The sequence below is a fragment of the Rhamphochromis sp. 'chilingali' genome, assembly GCF_963969265.1.
Source record: "Rhamphochromis sp. 'chilingali' genome assembly, chromosome: 15".
In the NCBI taxonomy this organism is placed as follows: domain Eukaryota; kingdom Metazoa; phylum Chordata; class Actinopteri; order Cichliformes; family Cichlidae; genus Rhamphochromis; species Rhamphochromis sp. 'chilingali'.
Window position 1 is genome coordinate 14,668,902 of NC_137942.1, and position 19,297 is coordinate 14,688,198.

Sequence of the window (19,297 nt, forward strand, 5' to 3'; positions counted from 1 at the left end):
GTATAGGAAGTAACATCCAGGTGCATCTATGTGCCAACATTCCTATAGTCAGTACATGCAGGTTTTGGATTGTATTGATCAGTGATTGAAGTGTGACTTCCCCCATGTCACCAAGGATCTCCTCAGGTACCTTACCACAGTTGAATAAGTCTGTAATGAGAGTATTGATGTGGTTCTAGCCCTGAAGCTTTGGAAAGAATCGACAACTCTGACACTAAAAATTTTTGCTAAACAAATGATGGACATCCTTGTGAGAAGATGTTTGGAAGGCTTAATTGTAAAAATGTAAAAATGAGGTCAAGCAGCAATGGGGACAATTTTTTTATAAGTTGTTGTGATTCCAATAGTATCTCCTAGATGTTTGATACTTGACTATTACTCAATAACTTGTTGTACAAATTATCTCATACACCTCACTCCATGTCTGCGTCTTTGAGCGGCCTTATTCATTCCTTTTGTTTTGATGTTTTTGCGTTTAATTCAATAAAAATTCTTAATTATAAAGTTTGGGTTTCACCACTGAGACTTTAACTTTCAGGAAAAATGACGTGTTTTGTCTTCTTGTGATGCCGATTGGAAAGTCAAGTAATCTATTTATTTTTTTGTATTATTTTTCCCATAGAGTGCCAAGAGTCTTCAAAGCAACAAGGATTCACGGATCCTGTGGACCAAAGATGATCTTTTACTGACCACTGGCTTTGATACGGTGAGAAAGTGTGAAGCCAACTTGTTATACTTGGTACAGTGTTTGTCACTGTAAGAATTACAGAATCAGTGCCTCTTTGTACAGTAAGATGTATAAAACTTACACCAAAAACACGAGACACCGCAGGCAGGAAATTGTTTTATTCATGCATTTAAAAAATATATATATTATTCCAAAATTCCCAATCACACAAGAGGAAATGGTGATTGGCATGACCAAAACTATTCCAACTGTGTGCAATAAATTTGCAATCAGGTGCCGTCTTGTTGCGTTAAGATGCTGGTAAAGCAGCCGATTTTAAAAAAAAAAAAAGACTGATTGGAGTTTGCTATGTGTTTGCCATTGAATTGGGTCCAGATGCCTATTTCCTGCAATTTATGATAACACAGTGATAACTGTGATAAATCAGTGAAAAGTACTGCCGACTCCTTCAATCTGTTTCACATTAATTACATTCAGAGTCTAGCCAGAACCTCATAGATTTGATATGGAAATTCAGAAAATCCTCCACAAGCAGGGACTTAGCTGCATGTGTGCTTGGCAACATTGGATTAGTGTAGAATACAATCAGTAATAGTGCCAATTGATTCCCCACTGGCATAAAGATACATCGCAGACGAGTTGCGCTCCTCTGTGTGAGTGATTGCAGTCAGTCTGAGTTAAGACTGATTGTTTGGAGAGAGGTTACCTCCCACCCGATGACCTGTGCAATCATCCTGCAATCAAAATTGAAAATTAGCATCACATAGCGCTGTAATATGTGACAATTTCAAAAACACCTCTTAGGTTCATATAAAAAAAGTAACTTATTTGACCCCTTTTGGCGTGCTCTGTCTCTGTTCGGAGTACTCAGTGTCTTACTTTGTTGTTTGTTTAGATGCGTAGTCGTGAGGCGAGACTTTGGGACAGCAGGAAGCTGACCTCTTCGCTCGGCTCTGTTTCGCTCGGCACTTCCAGTGGGTGAGTACAGCATCAGTTTGTGTCCATAACTGACTCACACAGCCATGACACTGACCTTCTCACTTTTAAGTGTTTGTCTGTGAGTGAGAGTTTACGAGGTCATGTGTTGCAGTACAACGGTGTATCTGTGTGTGCATATCATGTAGGTGGGCATATTAGTGTGTAGCTGGCACATATGCAATGATATATGGCCAGACAGGCATGTGGACCTCCCAGAGTTTTTACACTGTTCCTCCACATTCTTGCTGTTTCCGGGAATGTCGCAGACAGATTCGTGTACTGTCTCAGTGGAGCAAAGCGTGTGCACATGTGTGCTGAGCGTCGCTCTCTCTACGACTGCTGCAAAAGGGTCAGGAAGCAGCAGCAGACACACTGACACTTCCTCCCTCAGCTCGCTGCTTGTCATTTCTCCAGCCGCTCAGTTTATTTTCCCAAACACGGCTGCCGAGGACCGGAGGACAGCAGGAGCGTGGCTGGGCTCCAGAGGGGAGACAAGGGGAATAGAAGGATGGAGGAAGAAAGAGAAAAGAGGAGGTGGGAGTGAGGATTCCTTTGTTAGATTGAGCTCATGCATTGTAGTGTTGTTATGAACAGGCTGGCCTTCCAAGTCATTCCACTCATAAAGTGACTGGACTTTGTCGGGTCATGCTGTAGTCTGTGGTGGATGAAGTAAATTTATTATCATTATTATTACTGCAAAAAGCATTTTTCTTGCCATATGTGAAATGGCCACGGCAGGACAGATTCAACATTTGTTCTTCTGGCACTGCTATTCAGACTGGGTGTCCATGTGTGGCTGCACCAGAACGTGTGAAGCTTTATGGCCTAGTTTTTTATTAGACAAAACACTACCAGAGGGAAGCGGTCTCTGTGGAATGTCATAGTTTTTGTTTTCTTCCAGTGAATGAGAGGAGTTAATACAGCAAGGTCCCTAAGTACCAGCCTCTGCTCTCCCTCCCTCTGCCCTCGTGCTCGCCACTCGTCTCCATTTCCTCTATTTCCTCTTTCATTTGATGGAGACAGATAGTTGCATGTCTGAGTGCCTCTTCGCAATCATCCCATTGTTTGGTGCCTGTGCACTTTTCTTGGAATTAGGGGATACGTGATGCCACAGATGCCAGTGTTTACTTCCTGTTACCAAAACTGGTAATTTGTTTTGTGAGATCCATGATACAAGTCATACAAGTCAAGTCAAGCTCACCCAAAAAACCAGAAAACCAGAACAACTCAAAGATAATGGACAAACAGCGTGAGGACGGTCACTAATCTGAGGACAAGCTGTTAAGCCTTCTGACTCTCATCTTACTCAGCCAGTGTCTGTTTTTTTTTTTATGAGCCTCCCTTCACCCCCCCCCCCCCCTTTTTTTTTAAACTGACAGAGAAACGGCTCATCTTGCATTTATTAAATTCATTAGATTTAATTTGAGACAAGCCTTTTGGTTTCCTGGCTTTTGATAGTAGTTCAGTTTTAATGCTGTGATTTTTCCATTGGACCTAATTGCAAGGTTTGGAGCTGTCCCATCCGCAGTATTTTGGATGTCCTGTATTAAATCACTTCAATCATGCTATCATATGCCGAGATGTGTGTCAGAGAGCTTTTACTTGCAAGGCCACATCCCTTCCAGATGTCTGTACACCAGCACTGATATAAAAGAAACAGACATTTAACTGAGAGACGAGACCTCATCATTTACTGCTTTTCAATATTGCCGTCTCACTCTTACACAGCTTAAAAAATGATATACAGTTTTTTCTCGTGCCTTTTTTCCCCTCAAAATACTCTAAGTTATTACTAGAAGATAACTGTTTGTACAGCCAAGTTTCCAGAAAAGAGTGGCACTGAAAAAAATGTATAAGGATAACAAAGAAACCACAACTGCACCCACACAATTGCCAAACATTAGTATCGGGTTGTGCGCCTATTAGTGAAACTTCGTGTTTATTAACTTCTCATGCCAGCTTATCCCCATTTTTCTCTTGATATTTTTCACAACCTTCACTCTTATTTTTTTAAATGTATTTTTAACTACGGCCCTTGCCGGACTTTTGACCCAAGCTGCCGTTACAGGCCGAGTCTCCATTGTATTTGGTTATTCTCTGCAGTGGGATACATCAGTGTCAAAAACAAACAATGCTTCAGGAGTCAAATTGAGGGGAAAATGCAGTGATTACTTTCTATTCAGCCATATCCATGTAAGCACTAGCCAACCTCTTTATCAAACTAAACTACTAGATGTAGTCTGCAATCAGTATTTACTGATAATAGAAAGTGCTGGCTGGTTTCTACTTAATGGCCAAGGTCAAAATGTTGCTGACTGCCTATTTGTCTCACTGTCTTTTTTTTTTAACCTGTGTCTTATTTTGTAAGTAGTGGAAAAAGATTTTTGTTCTCATTTCAGACACTGTGTCCATGTCTGTGTAATATTTTTAGCACGAGTGCTTAAATTAAACATCAATCAGCCTGTTCCCGACAGGAACAAACTGTCTTTAACCTCCTTTCCCCCCTCTACTTCTTTTTGTTTTAACTGAGCATTGCATTAGTGTTTTACCAAGCAGCTATGGCAAAGACAAAATGCACTAATCAAAAGGGGATATTGTCTTAATTTTTCTATGCACCTAATAGATTGAAAACAAGTGACCAAGGAAACTCAAAGTCAAACATCCATAGAAGGGCACTTCCTCCTTGTCGCTTTAAGCCTGAGGTGCATATAAAGATGGATTTGTTCATGTTTTCCTGCCTGTTTTTAATTAAAACAGCTGCGGTAAACATGGTGTGTAATTGAAGCAGTGAGCTGGCTTGTATCAGGTTAGCTTTGCTTGTAGACAGCATTCAGTAGAACTGTTTTCTTTGGACTGTCACAACATAAAGAGGCCCAGGATCATGAGCCAGTAAAATAGAGTTGTGGGTGGAATATAATTTGGATGGAGAATAATGGGCTGGAAATGTTTATTTTTTGGTCGGGGTTGAAATGGAGAATGAAAAAAGTGAGGGGTGATGAGTCTGAGAGGAGCATTTTGAACTATGTTAAGGTGGCTATTACTGCAAGTCTGTTTTCCATGCAAGCTGTAGAGCTGCACAACGAGGAACTGTGCGGGTCTGTGTGCACTGCTCTCTCCCTCATATTCTTCCCCCTATAAACCAGAATTATAATAATGAGTTTAATTGGGTCTTTAAGCCAGCTGCAATCAGTGAACTTTATAGCTGGGCACGATTGCTACCAGCTTGTTGTGTAAATGCTTGAGACGTCACGATAATTATGCATCCTCCCCCCACTTCAGCAGCTAAACATACTTTGACCACACTTACACAGCCGCCTCTCGCTGATGTTTGCTTGCATACTAGCTTGTAATCGGGTCTAAAGATGACAGTCAGTTCTCCAGGGGTTACTCGGTTAGCATTCAGCTTGACAGAACTGCAGTCTCAGGAGAATTTCAGGCTGTGACCTCCTCTAACTGTTCTCGGTCCCTATCAGTGTTACCCTCCTCTCCTAATGGACACAAACACCATACATTTGCATGCATGCTCATTTAGACCTTCTGTTATTTTGGTGTCTCTTAATGTCTGGCTAGAGGCTGATTTAAGTAGATCACTGTGACCTGCCTGTTGATTGGGAAGGACATATGTTTGCCCCTGGAGAGCCAGCCTCACTGCTTTTACAACCAGTCACAGGTTATACTAAGGACTTGCCCTCTGAGGCAAGCGCTGCTGACAGACTGTGCTGTTAACTGATGGAGAGAGGCTTTTGTTGTGGATGATAGGAGTACTCCTAGTGCGCTGCCTGTACTCTTGCGCTCCTTATTGACTGTGTGGGCCGTGCCTGAGCGCAGGGCCCAGTCAGTAGGTGTATAATTGAGCCAAATTCCCTTTTATCAGATAGATTGAGAAGAGGCCTGCGCCCCATAAGAGAACGAGCCTTTTATACAGAACAGTCACTCCTTTCTCTTGCAGCGGCCCGGGCTCTCCAAAATCAGTCCCAGATGATGGCTTTCCTGTGGGTATTAGGTGCAGCTGCAGGGCCGTTTACCAAACCAGAGCGAAAAAAATACCACTAAATGTTTGAATGATAGTCTGACCTTTCTCCGTTCTAGGAGTTCACCTTCTAAGAAAAAAAAAAATAGAGCTTTGCTGTTTGGGTCCAGCTCAAACACAACTGTTTGAGGTGCAGGAAAAGGCAAAACTACAGTCTTCTTCAGGTGATCTGCAGGGTCAAGGCTCACCAGTACGGCTGTGGGGGATGGTATAGGGTAAAGATGTGGCCGCACGCACTCGGTCAGCATTCTGACAGTTGAAACATGGCATCTGAAATCTGTTAGCCATTTAGGGTTTCAGTTTGTGATTAAGTGGAGAAGGAGTTTGACCAGAAGAAGAGGATGAAAAAGGAGGAGGGAGCTTTGAAATCCCCTCTTTTCTTTTCTTTTTTTTGGTGAATATATCATTACTCTATGAACCTTTATTGGCTGCATGTGTAAGTTCATATGCTAATCCTAAACTTCTTTTGCTCTTAGTTTGAGAAATTCCCCCTTGTGATTAACTCAAAGACGGAAAAAAAAAGGTCTACCGTCAGCTGTTATCCTTCAACGAATCTTTATCCTTACCTGACCGCCTCCGAGACCTTCTGTCTATTACTATCTGTACCCCTTACTCATCTACCTCTCCATTACGGATAGATGAAATGGAAACGGAGAGCCGGGTTTTTGAAGGTGCTCGTGTCTGGGCTTCTAATTTAGTATTTTTTCTTTTTAGAGCCAGACCTAATGGAGCTGCTCAGAAGCGGTAAAAGCAGATGGAAATATGTGAAGCGTTTGGCGGGGGATATTTAATATAATTCACAGAGGGATTTTGATTTCATCCCGCAGGTATGTGCTCAGCACTCCAGGGATCAGAAGGACCCTTTTGTGTGAACTCACCACAGAAGGAAAAATAAAAAGTCTCTCACTCCCACCTTAGGCTGCCTCCTTTCACCCTCTTTCCCTCCTGTTTTCTTTCATGTACCTTTGTATTTCTTTAGTTTCTTTTATACTTTACATTAATGGTATGGAAATGGAGATTACTAGTCGCAGGAAGTCACTCTGCATTAAATTGCACTTGAGGACGTCCTAATGTTGTTAAGGTATTTAAACAAATGGTTTGGTACTAGAAGGCTGAAGCCTCCCCCCAATTTGTCTCAGTTATGAGGCTCGAGACCGTGTCAGACTTCACTTTCAAACCTTAACAAAAGCAGCAGCAGAGTTGCACTTGCAGCTGTGGGTATTGTTTTTCTCCAGCATCTGGAAAATTGTCTTTCTTTTCCCTTTATTGGAAATGCACTCACAATAACAGTTAGGATCTTTGCTGCTCACACTGCTCAGGATTATTTTAGCACTTGTTTCTTTGCTCTGTGGGTTAGATATCCAGTAGCTGAGGAATAAATACACTGCTAGTATCAATGAAGGGAACTGTAATAATTTGATGGAGATCTTCTAAACTTAAGCAGCTAGTTCTATATGTATCGTTTTTCCTTCCTTTTCTTTTACCTGTGTTTTACTTATTTCCTTTACTGTGCTCTTTTTTTTTTTTAAACCCGATTTGTCTACCATCTGTTAATGCCTTTGAAATTTGTATTCTAGTTTAACCCCCTCTCTTTGGACCCAAGTGCCTTTCAACAAATCCATGTGTTTTCTAAGACTCGTGATTGCGCCTTTCACGAGACTCAAGAACCGTCGTGCGGTACAGAGCTCCCGTTTTTAAAATCATGCCTTGGTTCTGGATGCCAGTCACCTCCTGGATAAATGCCACCTCTCTCTGCTGTGGTAAGAAGACCAATCTGAGTGATGGAGAGAAGTGTGTTTCTCATTAGTACATGGTTTCCTCTGCCTCGCACCCTGCCCACACCCACCCTGCAGGCTGGCCTCTAACTCCTGCCTCTGAGACTGGAGCCTGTCATTGTGCGCCTAATAGTCTTGCAAAAAAGAACAGAGGTAAGAAGGGAATGACAGACAGCTCAGGATATGGATGAACAAAGACATGCAGGAGTTGAGTCATGGCCACGTAATTTATATGTTATGTGCGTTCTTCTACATGCACAGGAGAGATGAAAATAGATAAACTTACACAGCCTGAGAAAAGAGCAGAATAAAATTTGTGGTACTTCTTATCTTTAGTTTAGTTAAAAGCTGATGAAGCATCTAACACAATCCATAAATTTTGTATAAATTTTAATAAAGTGTCACCTTTCAGCATTAATTCAAAGCGGTTTACGTCCATGGTAGTGAGTCTTCCTTTATAATTCTCACAATATAGTTGGCTGGGCTAAATATAAAAGCAACAAAGAACCAAAAAATGTTTGTCCTCCATTGAGCTGTTTTGTCCAATAAGGTTCCTTGTGGCTGAGCAGATCAGACGTTTTTGTACAAATCTGAACTCGTCTGAAGCTGAAACTTGTCAACTAAACACTACAGTCATTGTTTTATTAATTTCAGCCAACGAAAATGTGTCAACCAAATACTGGAAGCCAGATATGATAGCCAACAGTGATGCCACAGCTGATCTCATAATATCTGAAATGGTGATGTTTCCCATGTGTAAATAGTCTGTATACTCTCTGCACAGCCATCAGCCACATCTGGACCTTCAAAAAAACCAGCCCAACTTTCCTTCCTTATTTTTAAAGCCTGTTTAAGCGAGCAGACTTTTCCTATAATTTAATAGCGAGAGCAGGCTAGGTGGATTGTCTCCTCATTGTATTCTCTTTTATGGTCAGGTTTCCATGATAGAAACCAGCAATCTGCATCCTGCCATTGGCAGGTCTGCTGCCTAAGAGGAGAACTCACAGAAAACAGAAGGAAATTCAATAAAAAAAAATTTCCCTCTGTTTCTCGAGTTTTCTCAACGCTCTCTGATTGGCTGGTGGCAGGTGGGCCACATGTGCTTCTGGCTGATATCTCTCCCCATGTGGGCCCTATTTGTCTGCCCACAGCATGGAAACATGTCAGTGTCAGCGAGGCAGGAGTAATATGCCATGCATAGTTTAATAGGAAAAGTGCTGAAGCCTGCTGCTGCTCACTGACTATTTGTGTGCGCAGTCTCATCTTTTAATTGTGTTTATTCACAGAGTCAGCCATGCATACATAAATGATGTGTACACGTATGCACATGTTACTGAGTAGTAGGTGGACAACAGAGAGGAAAATAGCGGCGAAGGGTCTGAACTCCATCGCTGCCTGTCAGATTTCACTCGTCTCTATGGAAATGTTATGACAACAAAGCTGCTCTGCACCTGCGTGGCCCCTTTGTTTTCCTGTTCAGAGTTGTGTGTCTGCATCTGGGCAAGTGCACTTGGCCTAAGAAGATTAAAAAAAAAAAAAAAACCCGTCAAGATGTAATTGGTGGTGGGAGAGCGGAGGAGGTGGTGGTGGCCAGGAAATAATTTCACCATTGTGCAAAGCATACTGGAGGAACTGATGAAGAAAAGGTGGAGGACCCTCAGGGTCTGTGCACTCTTGAAGAAACCTCTGTGGACTTTCCTGCTTTAACACTGACTGAGAGTCCTCTGTATGAGGCCAGCTAACATTATTTCAGGAAGGTCAATTAGTCAGCCGGCTATTGTATGCATGCTTTGTGTTAGACCGCAGAGGGAGAGGACTAAAAGGCTGGGGACTAGTGGGAGGTAGAGTCTTGTTTTGTGCCTTTGTTCTCCTTTTTTTTTAACAAAAAACTAAAAAATAAAAACTAAAACATTTTCCCTTTGGAAACAAAGGATGGTAAGAAAAGTGGACTTTATCTTAATTGTTGGATTTGTAGCTGTTTTTAATTTACAGAATGCTCAAACAGCTAGTTTAAAATGGTAATCAGCTATTTTAATTGAACACCTACTGAATAATTGTGGAAACTGCTGAAATCATTGTTGCAAGCAACCAGACCTACATGGATGATTGTTACAGTGTGGTTTGCTTGCTTTGAGTCTGTAGAGTTCCTCATCCGTGTCATCCATTCAATCTCGTCTGTGTGCTGGGACACAGGGTGCTGTAATGGGGGTTCTGTTACTCTTCAAGTTTACAGTGCTTTGCATGCATGCATGCATGTTTGTGTTGCACAGGTGTCTCTCACAGCAGCCCAACCATGAGATGGAGGGGCTGCATTCCTACTGGGAAGCTGGACTGGGCAGCCAAAAACACACGTGTGGATTCACAGGCGATGTGACTTGCTGTCGTACACATTCACAGGTCTAGACGTGTCGGCCATTTCTTTGCCTTTTTCATTGCACGCAGACCTTTTCCAAACAGCATTCATGATCACTCAGCAGGTTTTGACAGGTGGAGTGACATAAACGTAATCTTCCATGCCTTTCTTCTGCTATACGTTCATGCACTATTTGGCCTTTTTTGGTCAAAGTTAAAACAGCATGTATTGCACTTCTTCATTTTCTGTCTTTGTTTTATGTTTTTACTGCAGTTTAATTCAGACCAGTCACTACAACATGACTGCAGTGATGACCCTAATGTGCTGTCTCTTATAGACATACAGTGTTGTGGAGAAGTATTTGCCCCCTTACCTGAGTAGGCGTATTTGTCACCTCAAAGAGTTTTAAATTATAATTTTGTTTATTAAGGGGAGAAGATGTCCAAACCTACCTAAATTCAGACACATTGGTGCGTTTTTAAGCATGAACGGTCTGCTTAAGGTCATCCCAAAGCATAACAATTGGATCTAAGTCTGGATTTGGACTAAATCACTTCAAAACCTTCTTTTTTTTTTGTTTTAGCCATTCAGAGGTGGACTTGCTGGTGTTTTTCAGATCATGCTCCCAAGTTGTCTTGAGCTTCAGGGCATTGACTGATAGCCTTACTTTCTCCTTCAGGATTTTCTGGTAGAGAACAGAATTCATGGTTCCATCAATGAGAAAGTCATCCAAGTCCTGAAGCAAAAAAACAGCCCCAGACCATCACACTACCACCACCATGTTTGACTGTTGGTGTGATATCCTTTTTATAAAATTAGCTGTTGAAATGTTAGTTTTATGCCAGATGTAACGAGTTTTGAACTTTCCAAAACTTAGACATTTGTCTCATCAGTCCATCAAATACTTTCTCCAAATTCTCAGGGATCATAACAATATTTTTGGCAAATGTGAGACGAGCATTTGTTTTCTATTCTATGGTCAGCTGTGGTTTTCTCCTGTCCCATGGATGCCATTTTTGCTCAGTCTCTTTCTTATTGTTGACCTCTACTAAGGGAAGCGAGGCCTGCAGTTCTTTAGATATTGTTCTGGATTCTTTTGTGACCTCCCGGAAAGGTTCACCACTATTCCATTTTCTCTATTTGTGGATAAATGCTTTAACCGTCATTCGCTGGACTATTAAAGCTTCAGAAATGGCTTTGTAACCATTTCCAGGCTGATAGACGTCAATGACCTTTTTTGTTTGTTTCAACTGTAGTAGTGTGTTGCTTTTTGAGATATTTTAGCTTACTTCACTTTGTGTGATAAATTCTGTTTATTAAATAATTTCTTAGTTAAGGTAGTTAAAGTAATCAGACCTAGGTCTGGCTAATAAACTTGAACTAAGCTTTCCAAAAGGTCAATCATAGTTGATTCATGATTTAACAACTTGCAAGTTTGGATAGTGTTTTAACGCTATCTTCAACTTTCGTCTTTTATTTTCTGTCTCTTTAATCTCCAGGAAATCGTTCATGTAATGTGTTTATCAGCTGAAAGTCATTTTATAGCTGCAGTGCCCTCACAGTTTTGTACCCAAATGTTTACTGTATCCTGCTGTTTTTTCGTTTCCACTGGTTTTCTTAGTGTGACAGCTGGGTAGATTGGCTCTTGGAGTGATAGTAAAAGAGCAAATTCATTACAAAGCACGTTAGATAAAAACATTTGACCAAAAGACCAGCTTTTATAAAGAAGGAGGCCCCATTATTGGAAAAACTTTTAGGGGCTGCTTGTTCTTTAGTGTCCATAGGGACAAAACTCGGGAGCTGCTGGGCCTTTCAGTCTAACCTACTTGGTTGGTGTTCCAGGGGAAGAAACCTTTCATTAGCACTGGACTGAAAAAAACAGACGGTTGATGGACAAATGGCGAGAGACATATATACACATACACACACTACTGAGGTGACTTGTATTATTCTTAACTGTTCTCCACACATCCTGGCCATCATGGTCCACCCACGGTCCACTGCTGATGTGAAGCTGTGGGGATCCACAGCTGTGAGCTGACAGGCTGTGCACTGTCTTCAGTCATCTGCACGCTAACTACTGTGCAAACTAACCACAGTGCTTACAGTGCTCCTAGCCATGTCTTCTAAACTTTTCTGCACATTTACAAATAACAGCAAACATTTGTCAGTTGCACTTGTTTTAAACTGAGGTTTTTGATTGAGATATCTTATAAATGATACTCCTGCTATGCTGAGTTTTTGTTTCTGGAAAAGTTTATACTTCCTTCTTACTTGCAGTAGTATCTTTCTTCTGTCTGCCTGAAGGGGATTGCTAATGGACAATATGCTGGAAGGCAGGCTTAATAGCCGTTCTACGAAAAAATAGAAAAAACAGCTTGAGGAAGCTCAAATCCTTACTGGCGCCTCACCTGTACACACCCGGCCAGTCAGTGTGTAAAATGTAACTGACTATAACTGGGAATCGAGTTGACTGAAAAATATTCGTCAGATTCTGCATCTCTCAATTCTGCTTTTACCGTGGGGACAGGAAGTCTCAAATATTCTTAGATGACCTGACAAGTATTTTCAAATTTCCTAGCGCCTTAAAGGTCAGTCCTTCTTATTCTGCCAAAGCTTTATCATCTATGATCAACACTTGATTTCTTAGAAAAACGGAGTCACTATTTAGTCCTCAAATTCCTCTACCTAGTGTTTCAAGGCACATCTGAAACAAAGATTTATGGCACACTAGATCTAGGGTCATTTTAACTTAACTTGTGTATCTGTACACCGCCGCTTGTGTATCCCAGACCTGGCATGTTTGTGTTATTAACATGCACTCTCTCTTTTAAATAAATAAATGAAAGAAATAGAAAAAACAGAGAGAGAAAAGAAAAAAAAACATGCACACTGACTGCTGAGATGGAGTTGGCATTGCCTGCTCTGCTCCAAACCTTTAGTGGGTTTGTTTAAATTATATCCCTTACGAGGGAAAATATGTAGTGGTTGAACTAGAGGACCCCCCCTTCTTCCAGATTTCTGTCTGCTGTCGTTTACTTTTTTCAGTAGCACACCATCCGTCTTCCAGACCCTCTTCAAAGTCTTCTGGTCTTTCGCTTCATGGCTTCCTCTTGCTCGCAGTATTCAACTCATACTTTTATGAAGTTGTTCCCCTCTTTGGTCTCATCATATTCATATAGTCCTGATTTGTCCATCCATTGCCTCTCACTTCTCTATCTCAACTCTCTGGTTTTATGTCTCTAAAGCTGCCTTCCCTCAATCCTTGCCCTCCCCTCTCATCCTCCCCACAGTTATGCTATTTTCTACTGTGCGTGGTTGATACATTTAGCTTGTGGTTGTTCGGGAAGTAATGGCTATAATGGCTACATCAATTGCCGGGGGGGGGGGGCTCTGCTGCATTGCTACCTTCCCTTAGCCACAGCGGAGTCTCTGCAGACTGATGCAGACTTTCCACTAGGGTGAACCCATCGACTTGGGGTGCCTACTGGGGCTCGCTGCCGCCACTGACACGCCCCCAGGCCACAGCCCGGGCTGGCAGGCACCCACAGAGGCACGCGGCGTCAGCCTGCCTAGCGGACGTTCTTGTTTGTGTTTGTCTTGTGTGGTGGTGAGTTTCTCACTGTGCTGCAGTGACCGTAGCACCACCCAGCTGCCTCATACCAGGATATGTCCCTGCACACCCTGGTCAGGCCCTGTGGGCCGTAAGTAACCTTTTCCTACTCGAACTACACAGAGGTTGACTGTAACTCTTGGTACACATCCTGAAGTAATGAATGGCTCTACTCAAGACACGATACTGGTGGTTTTTATGTTTTTACTCATTTACACCCTGCCTTAAGCCATTTTTATTTTCTTGGGCTCCCTTTCTTCTTTGGCTTACATAGCACCGTAATACTAGAGTCACGGTAGGAGAAACAGAGGTTGGAGTCCACAACAAAACCATGAACAGTGAACTTAACGTCTTGTTGCCTTTTGAAATGGTTGCTTCACAGATGGAAACCTGGTCTGTGACACTCCACAGTTAGTTGCCATCAGTTGCTGTTTTATTGTTACAAAAAGGTGCATCAGAGACGAGTTGGGCTCATCGACACAGACCGACTCTGTTAATCTGTCTGTTTAGAAATTAGATGGCAATTGTTTGCAGGTTTTTACCAATCTGTCTGAGAGTGATTGTATTCAGACTCAGCTGCTGTTTGACTTTTACTCTACTATGACTGAATTTGATCTGTCTTTGATTTACCTCATTTTGGGGAATTTCCACTGGGTATTGTTGATGTTCATATAGGAATAACCTGCTATATTTTATACTGATTGTATTTTGAACTTAAAATAATCACAATCAGTGTTGTGTTATGTCTGTCATCAGTTAGCACGGACTACCGTCTCAATAAATATGTTTAATATGAATGCCACCAGTTTTCCCAGTTTTATTTAATCTGTAAAAATTGCAGAAAAGAAAAATCAGTAAGTATAAACAGGCTTGTAACATCATAACTCCAGATATATAAAATGATGTCTTTGTGTGTGTTTATCCTTGTTAAATCCAGAGTATTTAGGATATATTAACTTCTAATTGCCAGATAATAGTCTGCAAAATGCCTCATCCTGCTCTGCTATTCCTTCACCATGTCACTGCTAATCAGCTCTCTGACACCTGTGACTGTCCAGACCCCTGCTGCAGACAGAATTAGCAGATCAACACTTTTGAGTGTAATGACCCACTCCGATTTACCCCCCTTAATCTGAGTGTTGTTAGTCATTTAGAACAAACAGGTGTTTGTTGCATGGAAGCTGATGAACCATGCAAGGGTCAGAGTTCAGTGGCCTCCACCCTGTAGTGACAGGATCATTTGGGATAGCCATTATGTTCTGCCAGTGAGTGTTTGTGTTTGGCCTGGAAGTGGATGCGTGTTTGGAGCAGATGGAATTAGTGTGACTAATATGGATTACTGAAATCGGCCTTTGCACCAGAAAACATTAGGGCGGAACACTCCGCATGGTAAGATCATACACATGCGCATGCAGTTTGAGCTGTAATTGTTTAATAAATTTCTAAGTGATCACCAGAATAAAAGCATTGAATGAATGTATGGTTATATGTGGTTTTTAGTCTAAAGTGATTTGAGTGGTTAGTAAGTATGCCACACTGTTCCAGTCCACCCTAACCAGCATCCTTGAAAACAATATGTTCAGAGAGCTTTTGTGTAATATTTCCAAAATTCTTTATGAAATGTTAAAAAAATTACTTGCTTCATTTAATCCACTTAACATTTAGGGAGGGACTCCATAATTCAAGAGCTACATACTTTAAGTCATTGTGTCTGACACAGAAACGGTGAGTGCTTATAGTGTTGAAAAGGATTACAGCACATAATGTGTGAACGTCGTCACCCTCCATATATGTTTAAACACACACATATTTCTGAAATAACTTTAATCTGTCGGTAATTACTTATACCAAACATTCGAATGCCAGTCATTATTTTCCCTTAATGAACTTAAACTTTTCTTTTCACTCCCTTGTGCGGATGATATGCCCACCCACATTTCAGCATAGCTCGGCTCAGTTTGAGATTACACAGGAGCTTCAGCTACAAACAATGTGGAATCTGCAGATGTGTATACATAGCACGGCTGTGATGCAAGTAAAGTTTGAAAGTTACACAGGATGTGTACACAGCAGCTTTTGATGAATGTCTGCTGGTGTCACAAGGTTATATATCAGTGACTCGAATGCTTGACCCCGAGGCTTTTGGAGATTTTGATGCCTGTCGCCGTGCTTCTCTTTGTCATTGTGTTTTTATAGTGCAGGTATTGATATGAATATTAAATGTTAAGATAAATGTTTATGCATATCTGGGAACTGATGATATGAGCGGGGGGGGGGAGAAGATGTTTTGCAAGTCACACCACACACTGTTTGCACTCCAAAACCAAAACACATCACAAACAATTGTTAAATTACTATTTCAGCCTCATCTGATGTTTCAGTCTTTTTTGTTTGTACGATATGTTTCTTATACTCAGTCAGTGAAGCTGTACTTATCTCGTGAAACACACAAGTAAATTTTTTTAAATCACCACTGCAGATTTGGCCAAACAGGCAGAAGATCCTCTCCCACTGGTGACCCCCACTTTCACCACAATACATTTTTTGCCTCCTTTTTGTGACTAAATGAGAGTTTCAGTAACTTTGTGCGATCTTAGAAACAAGAGTCTCTTTGCAATATGTGAATCTTATCTTGAGAGATTGAACACTGATTTTTCTTTTTCTTTTCTTTTCTTTTTTTTTGCCTTTTTGTGGTTGTTTGTAATACTCACTCTACTCTCAGTTTAAGAGCTAAGTGCTTTGTAAGAGTATTAACAGCACAACAGACAGTTCAACTAAATAAATAACCAAGAGGGCCATTTAATGTCACTCGCTTTGTCAGATTTCAGCTGTCAGTGTTGAGGCACTGGAGTTTTGGACTATGCTGGCTCTGTGAACATCTGTGGTTAGACCTTCATCATTTTTCATCACAGCTTTTCTTAAAAGGGGCATGTGAGGTTAGTAACCTTACTAAGGTCCAGCTTGAGAACTCGTGCTATTAATTAATTAGAGCTTAGTGCCATGATGGTTATAGCTAGTTATATTTTTAACAAAGGGAGGCCCAAAAAACTGTTTCCTTGCATGAGTTTCATCTACAGTAATTGAATTTAGTGTTTACAACTATTTAAGACCTCCTGCACCCTTTTCACCCTCTATGACCTCCTCACCATCTGCTACAACCTCATCTCATTAATACCATATTACTCATTTGCTTATGTTTTTGTAAATAAATAAAATCTCCCCAGCCTCCATCCCTCCATTCCTTTCAAATAAGAACCACACTTGGGTTGCTTTCCAAGGGTGATAGGCGGTACTGTTTAGGTGCTCCCTGCTGGCTGTTGGGCACAGAGAAACACACATGCACACAATCAACACCTCCACAACTTCAGCTTCTCAGACCCCGCATCAGTCGATTTCCAAAGACGGATAAATTTATCAGTTCTTGTGGCCTTGCTTGGACTTAGCCAGAAACAGCAGACCCCCTCCCCTCGCATTTCATCAGTGCTCCACCTCTTTAATTTCCTCTAATTCTTTCCATCCTCTGCTTTTTATATTGCAGCACTCGTTGGCTCATCACTCCTCATTTCTGGTTTTCTCATTTCTGTTTAGATTTTTCTTCGAGTCTTTAGACACCTTGCTAGCTTGTGAAAAACCACACAGAAATCTTGTCTGCCAAACGCCAGAGCAACGTAAAATGCCTGAATGAAGCAATAATGAAGAAAATTAATAAAGGAAAAGTTTATTTCATTTCACACTTGTCACAACAACTTGAATAGTTGAGTTGAGAACGTTTCGATTGAACAGCAGCACCAGCAGCTGCTTGCTATTGTTTGGGGAACATAGATTTTTCCCTCTTTTATGCTCACGTGACTGAGATCTGAGGTCAAATGAACATGTGAATGTGAAAAAGTACTATTCTTTCCATAAGTTATGAATTAAATTAAGAGTTAAAATGCTTGCAGCCCTAGGGTATTGCTTTATGTAAATCCATATTTAAATCAATGTAGAGCCCCCATTTGCCTCTGTTGTACATTAACTGCCAGCTTGCATTGTCCATCCACTGTAGAAATGATATGGAGGATCAGTGAGCGCTCTCCTGCGAGGGTGAGACGATGACTGAAAGAGACACAAATGCATGCCTTGCATGGACAGAAATATCTGTACTCGGGAAATCAGGCTGCCATTTGTTTTTATTTCTAATAATTCACCGAACAGCACGTGAAATGAATCACATGTGTGCCTGCTGATGTATTTTGCCAAGAACTAACCAAAGTCAAATTCTTCCTTTGCTTTCTTTCCCTGTTTTTCTTTCTTTCTGACTTTCCCTTCTTTCTCTCCTCGTTGCTTTTTTTTTTTTTGGTCAGAGCAGCAGCTAGGCCATCTGCTGGAACAGGCATACAGTAGTATGGCATGAGAGAAACCAGTGGCACACCAGCCTTCATCTGTTATTAGTACTTTTCAGGAAGATTTAGAGGAGGGAAATGTGGAATGTGAGGCAGGAGAAGAAGCGTGCAGAGAGCCATAAAACTAGAGCTGGAGAACCTGGATCCAAAAAACAAAGTGGTCGTGTGTTTTCCCTGCTCAGCTTTTCTTTTCCCCCTTTGCTCTTTTACTCTCTTCTGCCACAATTTTATTTTGTACCACACACCAACATCACAAGGAACGAAATACAGCTCAGCAATACTACGAATCTCTCTCCTCTGATAAGGAAAAAACACAGTTTGTGTGTGCTGATGAGCATTACTAAAGCAGTAACCTTTGCACCAGTATAGATGTTCTTATACTGAAGATATCAGTCATCTATTTATCTGCTTTTTCTTTGCTGGTTATAATAGGCTGAATGCTTCATCTTATGATTTTTGTCAATAATTTCATTTCCTCAACTGCTGACTGTAAATAATCTAGACTGATGTCCGAGAGATGGTTGGAGGTTACTGGGAGGTCAGATGTGTCGTGTGGGCAGTGGGGATATTTGGAAAATTGAAAACTGAGCGGCAGAGAGAGGGGAGAGAAACGACCGAAAAGGTCAATTGAATTAAAGATTGTAAAGTGCCGAGGGAAGGCAAATGCTGCCTGCAGCCACATGACCCCGTGCTCCTCTTCTTAACCCTGAATGTGGAAACTAATTAGAAAGAAAAAATAGGGAATGCGGGGAAAAGAAAGGCCAAGAAAAGGAATAGAAGAGGGAAAAAAGATAACTTTATGTAGATTTGTGTGTGTGTGTGTGTGTGTGTGTGTGTGTGAGAGTCTCTTGAAATTACAAAACTACAGTAGGGACCACTGAGCAGGGTGGGCTGAGTGAGTGTCAAAACTGGCTCTTGTCCAGGAACCAGATTTCCTTTAAAGCCAGGGGGAAAAAAGAGGAACTGTTCTACAGTAGGAAAGGAGAGAACCCACACACAGAAACTTCCTTTGTTCCACCTCTTCCTATTTACTTACATATCCAATTCTCAAACCTTGAGTCACTGCAGCTTGCACATATACAGTAATAATTATTTGTACAAAAGACGGTAAGTCCCTTTACACCTTAAAAAAAAGTGTGTCTATAGCAGTTTGGATAAATATTGAGAACCTCAAAAAAACATGGTGGCTAAAACTGCTTTAAAAGGACAAAAAACAGTTAAAACCCACTAACCTCTAGGTTCCTGCATTATTTCCTCTGTTTTTTTTCACCAGGAAGTTTGTGCCATCTGAGCAAATTGATATAATAGTGCCTGCATGACAGGAGTGGTGCTGTTTTATGTGTTTGTGTTGTTAGCGTGGGACCAACCGCTCACAGCTATGGGCCAGTTTGCTTTTGTTTGTGGGTGTGGGGGTGTGTGCTTGCATCCTGCATCAATCCCCATACCAACATCCTACCTATAAAACACATGGGTGGGCA

The 19,297-nt window shown here is 41.3% G+C and overlaps 1 protein-coding gene across 2 annotated transcripts in view; it reads left to right on the top strand.

Annotated features, from left to right (window-relative positions):
• Positions 1 to 19,297, top strand: part of coro7 (coronin 7) — a 107,872-nt gene that overhangs the window by 35,215 nt on the left and 53,360 nt on the right. For both annotated transcript variants that reach the window (XM_080905960.1, XM_080905959.1), the window contains exons 8-9: positions 623 to 706; positions 1,584 to 1,666. In XM_080905960.1, coding sequence (XP_080762086.1) covers positions 623 to 706; positions 1,584 to 1,666 — 167 coding nt within the window. The remainder of the gene's footprint in view (positions 1 to 622; positions 707 to 1,583; positions 1,667 to 19,297) is intronic.